General features: G+C 52.0%; 1 protein-coding gene across 3 annotated transcripts; it reads right to left on the bottom strand.

Moving 5' to 3' along the window:
• Window positions 1–782: 782 nt before the first annotated feature.
• MTA2 (metastasis associated 1 family member 2) lies at window positions 783–10,355 on the bottom strand. Of its 3 annotated transcripts, none has more exons than XM_012454418.2 (18): window positions 9,650–10,355; window positions 8,832–8,899; window positions 8,386–8,479; window positions 6,428–6,545; window positions 6,233–6,296; window positions 5,930–6,047; window positions 5,521–5,623; window positions 5,232–5,331; window positions 4,503–4,691; window positions 4,324–4,398; window positions 4,145–4,203; window positions 3,874–3,971; window positions 3,621–3,760; window positions 2,830–3,058; window positions 2,549–2,638; window positions 2,085–2,203; window positions 1,829–1,977; window positions 783–1,603 (listed from the first exon to the last, which is right to left on the bottom strand). In XM_012454418.2, the coding sequence occupies exons 1-18, from the start codon at window positions 9,675–9,677 to the stop codon at window positions 1,438–1,440; spliced, it is 2,007 nt and encodes a 668-aa protein (XP_012309841.1). In that variant the 5' UTR covers window positions 9,678–10,355; the 3' UTR covers window positions 783–1,437. The 3 variants fall into 3 exon arrangements, with proteins under 3 accessions (XP_012309841.1, XP_021532603.1, XP_021532605.1); XM_021676928.2 differs by lacking the exon at window positions 9,650–10,355 and adding an exon at window positions 9,235–9,464; XM_021676930.2 differs by lacking the exon at window positions 9,650–10,355 and adding an exon at window positions 9,088–9,106.
• Window positions 10,356–10,372: the final 17 nt, after the last annotated feature.

The raw sequence follows: 10,372 nt of genomic DNA, 5'->3' as shown, positions 1-10,372 counted from the left end.
TCAGCCCATAGCTTTGAATGGTGCAAAGAGAAATGGACTTAAGGCCACAGCGAGAAAGTCACAAGTGCTGAGGCAGTACCCCATCTCTAAAGGAAGTGCCCAAGGAGCACATAGTAGGCTGAACTTCTTGTTTTCTCCCTTAAGGTGTTCCTTCTAATGGGCCCAGCTCAGGCATCTAATCTCAGTGTCCCAAACCTTTAAGGCAGGAAATGGTGCTAGTGGATCAGGATATCAAGGCAGTTGCTGAGGCTGGCCTTGAGACTCCTGAAGCAGCAAGCAGGCTGTAAACATACACCCAGAGGTGCTCGGGTGGTTCAGTGGTAGAATTCTCACTTGCCAAATAACACCACAGCTCTCCTTTAACCCCACCACCACCACCAAGGTGGTATACATCTTACCCTGGCTGCTAGCAACTTCCAGAATTCCTTAAGTAAAAGGGAGAGGGGAGTAAGAGGTGGGAAACAGGAAGAAACGCCTCCAGTCCCCTTTCCTATGGAGGCCACCAGCCACCCAGAAAGCTCATCTCAACTACTTTGAACGAATCTGGGCCAAGATGGTGCTTGGGCTCCAGCACCACTGGGAGCTAGGGAGCAGTTTGGGTCCCACCAGAAGGCTAGCTGGAGCAAGTCACCTCTGTCCAGGCTGCGTATCTCATAAAGCCGTTCCCAGGGTAAGAACCATCTGTACTGCCTTTGTTGTCCTTTGTCCTTTATTTTCTCTCTCAAAGACACCCCCTACACACACACAACACACACCCATGGCAGAGAACAGCTGAGCCAGGAGAAGCTGAAGAAAACAGCTTTTTATTTGTTACTATAAGAACCAATTACAGAATCCGAGGTTAAAAAAACGGACAAAAGATCTTTATTTCTGAGAACTGGAGTACAAAAGGCGGAGGGGGAGGGGAGGGAAGGAAAGAGCTAGCATGGCCTGGGGTTAATGCCAGCTTAGGGGCCTCAAACTCCAATTAGGAAAGTCCGGACACCGGACAGAAAGAGAAACCCCCAATTAGGAAAAAAAAAAAAGACATGGCAGTGCATGCCCCCCTCCCCCAACCAGGTACCACCACCTGATATCTGTGTACTCTTCCCCTTCCCATCCCCTTTCACAAAGGGAGGCAAAATTTTAAAAAAATTAAAAAACCCTCCCCCCGAAAACTGTCAAAGACATCTGTGGGTCCTACCCCCCAAAACAGGCTAGGTTTCCACATGGGCCAAGTTCCTGCAGTCTGTCCTCCATCAGCAAGCACGGAGGCATAAGGAGACAAGTCTCAAGGTGGTAACACTAGAGGGCGCCCAACCCCTCCAGGGACACACACACACTTGCTCCCTTCCTTTATTCACTCCTCACTCCCTTTGACAGGAAAGGGAAGGGAGGTTCGGGTGCCCTGGGCATCCACCCTCTACCTCTCAGCCCACCTCCCTTCCCCACAGGTGCTCAATCCTCCAGGACAATAGGCTCATTGGTGCTGGCAGGATGTGAGGGTGCAGGTAGAGGGACTGGGGGCCGCACTGCAATCAGCGTTGGCTTCACCTTCAGGGGCAAGTTGGGTCGGCGAGCAGCTCGCCGCATTTCCAGGTGGGTCAGAGCCTTGCGTAGGGCCCTGGCCAGAAAAAGCAAGTGGGAAACACAAAAGGCTTAGAGAACACTAAGACCCCTAGGGGAAGCCCCACATTCCCCACTGCTGTTCTGCCTTCTGGCCCATTCTCCTCTGACATCCCCACCCAGCATCCACAACCTTCCTGGAGCTCTTACTCTGATACTGCTACTCCCCATACTCACCAGCCTGGACCATCCCTCTCAGCCCCTCCCACGGTGGACTGCCTACCTAGTATCTTTTGTGGCCACAAACACCACAGGATTCGGTGCATCAGCTGGGTTTAGTTTTTGACGTTTGGCTGCTGGCTGTGAGCTTGAACGAATCCCTGAAGCCAGAGGCCTTCCATTGGCGGAGAAAGGAACCCCTGCCCCTGCCATCTGGAAAAGGGTAGGATGGCACAATGAGGGAAAGAACCCTCTCAGACTCCTATGAGAAACAAAAGCCCACCCAATTCAGCTTGGCCCACTCTTTTCTGTCAACTCACAGTCTCATAGGCCCGTTTCACCATAATGCCCCCCAGTCCTCGGTTCTGGGACAGCTGGTTTCTGTTGATCGGTGTCTTGGTACCCCGAGGTGTTTTTGGTTTCAGGGGTGCCTGGGCCACTGAAAAAAAATAGTAAAGTTTTGCACCTTTACTTCCCTACACAGTTCCCTTTTGTTACTTCCATCTCTCTTTCCTGGACCAGCAGTTTACCTGGGCATCCCCAAAAGTAGCAATGGGGGAAGGTTCTGGCAAGCTATCACGAGTATTTTTCAAGTATCAGTATGACCTTATCAAATCAATACAGTAATACTGAATAGTTTACCAAAAAAATTATTAAACAACGAAGTGCACTTTTTTAGATTAACTCTCTGAGGACACTAAGAAAAAAAGCAAGGGGTGAGAAGATGTCTGATAAGGAAGGGACTGGGAGCCTGACGCCACCCTCACTGGTCCCCATCCCATACCCAGATCTTTGACGATAGTTGCCAGGGGCAGCCGCACCAGAGGGTGAATCTTCAATGGAGTCTTCGCTGCCTTAGGAAGTCGAATGGAGCCTGGAGAACAAAGATGAAAGCTTCTGAAGGGCTTCACCATTCAGGTCTCCTCTGAGGCCAGAAGCCAAGTCTAATCTTAAAAAAAAAATCTCTGTAGCCTACTATCCTGCCTGTCATTAAACATCCAGAGAAACACTGGTCTCTGGGCAGAGCAACTCTAAACCACCAGCCCCACCGCTCCCTGCCCTTACACTCTGCTTTGATGGCATTGGCATTGATAGGAGCATAAGGTCGTCGGGCAGCCCTCCTTGGCTGTAATAGGTCCCTGCACATGCGTCTGGCAAGACGGGTCAGCTTCGTGGTCTGAAGCAGGAAAGTTTGCCTGTTTTTAGCCAGTAGCTTGGCCCGGTTGGCGCTGGTTGTGTAAGGAGAGAGACTTTGAGCTTCAGGTCTGGACAAATGACCCCTCGAGTGTGGTTCCTAGAAGAAGAGCATAGGAAAAAGAACAGAAATCAGCACTGAGGCTCCCTTCTTTCTTCCATTCCCTCCAGAGGACAATTTATTCCTGCCTAATCTCTTTACTGACCTCCTGGCCTAGTATCTCTCCAACCAGCATCAAGTACCCCCTGCCCATCAAACGATCACCATGTAAAGAGTCGGGTATTCCGGCCTTCGCCTAAGCTCACAATCAATATGCTTACTGCTCTCCCTTGCATTTTTTTTTTTTTTGAGACGGAGTTTCGCTCTTGTTATCCAGGCTGGAGTGCAATGGCGCGATCTCGGCTCACCCCAACATCCACCTCCTGGGTTCAGGCAATTCTCCTGCCTCAGCCTCCTGAGTAGCTGGGACTACAGGCACGCACCACCATGCCCAGCTAATTTTTTGTATTTTTAGTAGAGACGGGGTTTCACCATGTTGACCAGGATGGTCTCGATCTCTTGACCTCATGATCCACCCACCTCAGCCTCCCAAAGTGCTGGGATTACAGGCGTGAGCCACCATGCCTGGCTCTCCCCTACTTTTCCTCCCACTGGTCCTTACCGTGGTGCCCCGAGCGGCCCCCTCAAGCTGAGTTGGAGTCTTCAGTCCCCCATACTTCTTCCAGTAAATCCAACAGGAAGCACAGAGGCGGCACTGCATGTTAGGTGGGCCCCAGGCATACCACTGAGCAGACTGTGTGGCTGTAGAGCATGGAGAGGGGACAGGGAAGAAGCATGCTACCTGAGCCCCACAGGTTCCTGAGCCACCGCAGGCCTTCCACCTCGCCCCAGCATCCCTGTGCCCCAACACTCACTGTGGCAACTCTCACAAGTCAGGCCCTTCTGAAATCCAGCCCCATTCATGCCAGGTTTTGAACCCACCGAAATGATCTGGTTAGGGTTTGGCTTAGTGCTAATGGGGGAGGTGAGGAGAAGAGGAAAAAAATCAAGAAACTGGTCAAGGAAAAGAATCAATTTCCACTCTCAATTTGACCCTACTTCCTGCCCGCCCCTAATCACTGAGAGAGGCACAAGTCAGGGGAAGGGAAGGAAAACACTCCAGTCTCCCCTACCCACCACACTTACTAGGTGGGGATGTAGACCTGTTTCAGTTTGCTGTCTGCTTCAGCGGCTTTCAATCTTTTCTGCAGGAAGGAAAAAAGAAAAAAAAGGATCAGACCCTCACAGCAGGGAGAATGTCATCAACTTCAAAAGCAGAGATCAGCAGGTGGCCTCTGATTCACCCTCCCCAGCTCAGATGATACCTGCTGAATATACCGGTCTGTGGTTTTCCACATGTAATAAAACTGGACTATGCTGGCGAGTGACTTCCAGGGTAGCTAAGGGGGGCAGAGGGAAGAAGAATGAGCTGGTATCTGACCCCAGGTCCTGGTTCCCTCACCTGTCATCTCTCCCACCTCTCCTCCTAGCCCCATCCACTTACAAAATCCTGGCGAATATCGTTGAAGTCCTTCCCATACTTCTCTAGGGCCTCCTCAAATAGCATGGCCTCTGAGGCTGACCATTCCTCCATCTCATCCCGACACAGCACCGGGCCTCCCTGGGGTACCAGGGTCGACATGGCCTTAGCCAGGTCATAGCCGTTCCTTTGCAAAGTATCCATGGCATGAAACTACAGGGAAGATGGAGAACGACTGAGGACCTGAAACTTTTGGCACCACTCCCTTGCTGCTGCTCCTTTTTCTTTTTTCTTTTTTGAGACGGAGTCGGGGGGTAGGGGGGGTGACAAAAATATATATAAAAAATAATAAATAAATAAAGAGACGGAGTCTCGCTGTCACCCAGGCTGGAGTGCAGTGGCATGATCTTGGCTCACTTCAACCTCCACCTCCCGGGTTCAAGCAATTCTGCCTCAGCCTCCCGAGTAGCTGGGACTATAGGCACATACCACCACGCCCAGCTAATTTTTGTATTTATAGTAGAGACAGGGTTTCACCATATTGGCCAGGCTGGTCTTGAACTCCTGACCTTGTGATCTGCCCACCTCAGCCTCCCAAAGTGCTGAGATCACATGTGTGAGCCACCACGCCTGGCCCCTTGCTGCTCCTTAAAACATTCCCACTCCCTCAGAGATACCCTCCTCTCCTGTCCCCAGGCTCTGCAAGTCCCCAGAAAGCCCAGCCTGGCCAACTACCCACCAACTTCTGCTCACCAGGGTGATATCTCGGGAAGCAGCAGCTGCACTCATGTGCAAGCTGGGCTGCCGGATGGAGCTGCTGCAATCTAGGGCTCTTGCAAAGGTTCCCACAGCCCTAAGGAAAAAATTGAGAAGTCAAAAGCGAAAGAAGAAAGCCCAAATGGGCTGGGTAACTAAGCCATAGAAGAAAGAAGGAAAACATCCATGCCAATGAAAGAAATAAAGTCCATCTCTAAAAACCATGGGACTCAGAACAAGGTCCACACCTCCCCCAGCCCATCTTCCCCATCCACCCACCCCTCACCGGGCCACCACGAGAAACTGGTCGATCTGCCGGTCTGTGAGAGGGTTGTCTGGGTCCCAGACCTTCATCTCCATCTTCTGTTGGTTCCGATTATCAGATTCTCCTGGGGAACAGAACAATGGCATCAACAGGGAGAGGGCAAGGGGAAATAGTTGGTGTCTTTTCATGCACAATAACACCTCCTCCTTCCTCTTCATCTGCTTGGATTCTACCAGCTCCTCGAATTCCCAAGTGTGCCCATTTGCCCTTTTCAGGTTCCTAAGGTCCCATCCTGTCAGGGTCACAGCAGAGAGCCCTTTAGACTGTGCAATGCACCACCCCAGGTGATGCCATTGACAGAGACTATAATATTAAAGTGCCCCTTGGAATTAGCTAACCTGGTAGCCGTACAGTCTGTCCTGTTGCTTACCCTCTGCCAGGCGATCTGGAATCTCAGCTTGGTATTTGCAACCAACTCTGATCTCGCCCTGATCAGCTAGAAGTGTCTTCTGCACAGGATCAAACACCAGCGAGTAAAAAAAGCAGTCCTGGAGTTGGGGAGAGACAAGGTAAGCAGGGCAGAAATCCAGAGAGGTGGCAGGGAGGGAGGTGTATCTGAGTTCCCAAAATAGGCAGTCTGGCAACCCTGTACCTCATCATTGTTCTCCTTTCCCCCTCCCTTTTGGGGGCAATACCCATTCCCCTCCCTCTTCTCCCAACATCTCTTTCTCACCTCCTTTTCCAGATACTGGCTCAAGATATCTGTCTCATTCAAGAGGGTCACACTGCATTTCCCCCTATAGAAGATAGATCGGAAAACCCTGGTGAGCCCCACTCTCCCTCCCCACAGCATCTCTGAACACCACCTCCTTCTCTCTACCTTCTACATAAGTGCATGCAGGCTATACTGGCCCCAGTTGTCCTATACCGTATGTGGGTGGCTGGTAATGATTCAAACTGCCGAGAAAGGAAAAGTTCCCGGTGCTTCAGTTGATGGCGCTGCTGCTCAGACACACCTGGCTGTTTTGATTCCTCTTCAAACTCCCCTGGGAGATTAAGGAGGAAGAAACAAAATCAGAAACGAATCCAGCAAGACACCACCCTGGAAACTCTAACTCAGGAAAAATATTTCCTATCTCAGCTGTTTTCTCGCACATTTCCCAGGCGTCTGCCTTCTATACTCTTGTCCTACCAGCTTTCTTTTTCTTTTTTTTTTTGAGGTAGAGTCTTGCCCTGTTGCCCAAGCTGGAGTGCAATGGCACAATCTTGGTTCACTGCACCCTCTGCGTCCCAGGTTCAAACAATTGTCCTGCCTCAGCTTCCCAAGTAGCTGAATTACAGGTGTCCGCCACCACACCCAGATAATTTTTATATTTTTACTAGAGACGAGGTTTCACCATGTTGGTCAGGCTGGTCTCGAACTCCTGACTTCGTGATCTGCCTGCCTTGGCCTCCCAAAGTGCTGGGATTACAGGCATGAGACACTGCAACCAGCCCCAGCTTTCTTTCTTAGCTCTATGCCCCATCACAAATGCTCCCAACTCTATCAGTAATGCTCTTAGGGAATAACTGCTGAAAGTACGAAGAATGCTGTAGAAATACATCCCTACCCAGCTGCCAATGCTCAGACACCACTCAAAGTCCACAACAGGCCAGCAAGAACATCACACTTGTCTCTTTCTTGCTAAACCAGCCTGAGATCCAGGAACCCAGTAAAATGAAAAAGTATCACACAAGACTGTTTACAGTTCTTTTAAATTTCAGGAGATTCTGCTCTAAAACATCACACGTGGCCCTAACTATCCCTCATTTTCTACTTGGCTAATAATAGTTCCTGGGGTTTTCAAGGACAACACCTCTCAAGCTAGTGCCAACACATTCCTCCCCAAGGAGCTGCAGCTTGCCCTGAAACCTTGTGGAAGGGGTTAACCTGGCTAGGCGCCAACCAAAGTGGGAGGGAACAGAAGAGCCTCAGGCCCAGGCTCATTGGTGCATTGTTCCCAACATCAGGGAGAAGGGGGGGTTGTGCAGTAGGCTCCACCCTTGGCCTGTGTGCTCCGGAAACCCTGTGCTAAGGCAAGGGGGACCACACCCCCAACACCCATTCTGATTGGACAAGGCCAAGGTCAGCCCCTGCCAGATGGGGCTGGAAACCCTAAAGGGCCAAGGAACTTGGTAAGCCGGGATCCTCCTTAACCCCTTCTCACCCAGAACAGTCTGAAAAAGGAAAATTTAGAAAGGTGGAACAAAAGGAAGGAGAAAGAAAACCAGAGCAGGAAAGGAAAAAGAAGCTGAGGAAAACATGTTTTTAAAAAAAAAAAAAGAAAAAGAAAATGAGAGTTTAAAGAGAATGAAGATAGGGCAAAATGAAAAGGGAAAGATGTAAAATGGAGTGGGGTGGGGGCCGGGAAATGGGTGAGGTAAGAAATGAAAAGTGCAAGAAAACTTTCCTACCATCTTCCAGCTTCCAGGTATTCCCACCACCTTGTGATTACAAAATGAGCCTACTTCCCTGTTATGCGGGCCTCTCAGTACAATCTCTTCCTCTTCACCTTGACATTCAGTCACCACCTACTGTTCCAAAAAAACTGTCCCCCTTTAGAAAAGGATTCTGCTTCTCTAAAGTTCATCCTCATCCCCTAAATAAACATTATCATCTCTCTCTTACACTCATACACAAACCATATTATAGCTTTCCTTACCACAATCTCTCCATCCTGCTTCCAACCCCAACGTGTAAAAACAGGCCTCCCTCCTCAGACCAGGCATTTCCCACTCCTAAACTCACACCTCTGCCTTGGGCATCTACCAGGAGAAACTCCTGCAGGGACATGCCCAGGCCTCAGATCATGGGGAGGGGGGAAAGAAAGGGATGAAGATACTCACTGGCATTACTATCAGCCAGGCTGTTGAGGCTACTAGAAATGTCCCTGCGCCGGAAAAGACAGACAACCTTTGCCTCCACATTTCCATTTGCAGTCTAAGAAGAGAAAAAAAAAAATGTAGCAGTGAAAAATTAATCAACTGGGTACAGAAATGCACAAAGAGACAAATAACAGTAAGTTTCAGAGGGACCTAAATAAAATATCCCAAGAAAATAGGAGTAAAGACTTACATTCAAAGACAGACTTCCAAATCCCTTTCCTTTGCCCCCAAGAGACAGAATAGTAAAGTTCCTGCTAAGCTCTCAATAGCCTTTCCTGAATACATCCAATGAATGAAAGAATGAATATGAATGGATACTTAGCATAGAGTCCTCTCTTCCACCAGAAGTTAGAAACCTCAGAAGAAAGAGACCACTGGGGGAGGGAGAGGGATTCTGCTCCACTCACCTTGTTGAGCTCCTCAATCCGTCTAACCAGGTAAGGATTGCTGGAGGAGTTCTCAAAATAGACGTAATCTGTAAGGGAGAGGAGGGGGAAGAACCACGAAGATCAGAGGAGGAGACGGAGACACAGAGCACTAGAGTAGGAGAGAAAGTTGGCCTGAGTGGACCAAAAGAAGATAAAGATCCACGTAGAGAGGGCGCTGAGATGTGAAAGTGGAAAGACTAAGAGAAAATAAGGATGTTCCCCACCCCCACCGCACCTAGTTCTAAAATCAGATCCTTCACTGAAAAGTGAGCCTTAAGGAACAGGCAAGAAACAGGGGTTCCCCTGCAGTCCCCACAACTCAGCTATGAGTTGCAGCCCAGTCGCGGCGAAGTCATTGTTCGCGCTAGCGCTGGGCCCCCACCTTTTCGAACCGAGGCGCACAATAACGCCTGGCAAGAGGAAACCTCCGGGCGGCTCCCCCGCGGTGGCAAAGCCGTCGCCCCAGCCCCTCGCTTCCCCTCCCTAGCAGGTCAGCTCCTTCGGAACCAGTTTCCGAAGCCCACTCTGTGCCCCGGGGAGCCCCCCAACGCAGCCCTGAGAGTGCCGTCGGGGCTGCCCACAGCTTCTCTCCGGGAGTCTCGGCACCCTGCCGCGTCGCCGTCGTCGTCCCCGCACCCTCGCTTCCCCGCTCCCAGTCTCCTGGTTCCGGTTCCGGTCCGCGCTCGGGTCCACGCTGCCCCAGACGCGGCGCCCCGCGCCACCCGGTGCGGAGCCCCTCCAGTCCCGACCCCAACCTCTCCCGCCCCGGGCCCCGCACCCCTGCGCCTGGTACTCACCCCCCACCCGGTACATGTTGGCCGCCATGGCCGTTCCCGCCGCCGCCTCCGGCCGCACAAAGGGGTCCGGAAGGCTCGCGGGGGCAGGGCTCGGCTCGAGGCAAAGCCCCAAGCGTGGGGCTGGAGCTTCAAGGGAGTCTAGATGGGACCCGCGCAGCCGGCACCTCCACTGCCTCAGCCGTCGCAGTTCATCCCGGCCCGCGCTGTCGCCGCTGCCGCCGCAGATATCGCCCCACTCCCGGGACGCTGAGGCCGGCCCCGGTTCGCTCGGCTTCTTCCGGAACGAGCTCGGCTCCTGCCAGGCCAGAGCCAAGCTCCAGCTACCCCCGCCCCCGCCGAGTCCCACTAGTCGTTGGGATCTGCCGGCCGCAGGGAAGGCTTGCCCGGCCCGCCTCGGGGTTCGCCTCCTTCCGGAACACCTTCGGCCGATCCGGAGAACAAGGCCCACCGTTCGGCTCAGGTCGTAGAGCGAGACCCCGCAGATCGGCTACTTCCGGAAGAAGTTCGGCTCCTGTCGGCCTACCGCGGCCCGGCACTCGGCTAGTTCCGTCGCAGCTCGGCCCCACCCCCTTTTCCGAGGGCGGGAGAGAAGTCAGACTTAACTGTGTCCTCGCTGGGTCTCTGCTTCTCCTGCCGCCCCGAAAGACTCGCGCGCCTTCACGCTTCGCCAGGTTATTTGCAAGCGGCTTTGCCTGTTATTTGCATAAATGGCCTACGCTCCCT

This window comes from Aotus nancymaae, unplaced genomic scaffold (assembly GCF_030222135.1).
Source record: "Aotus nancymaae isolate 86718 unplaced genomic scaffold, 86718_ANA_hifiasm-v0.15.2.pri h1tg000059l, whole genome shotgun sequence".
Lineage (NCBI taxonomy): Eukaryota > Metazoa > Chordata > Mammalia > Primates > Aotidae > Aotus > Aotus nancymaae.
Note: the sequence above shows the minus strand (reverse complement) of the source record. Positions and strands in the feature narration are given on the sequence as shown.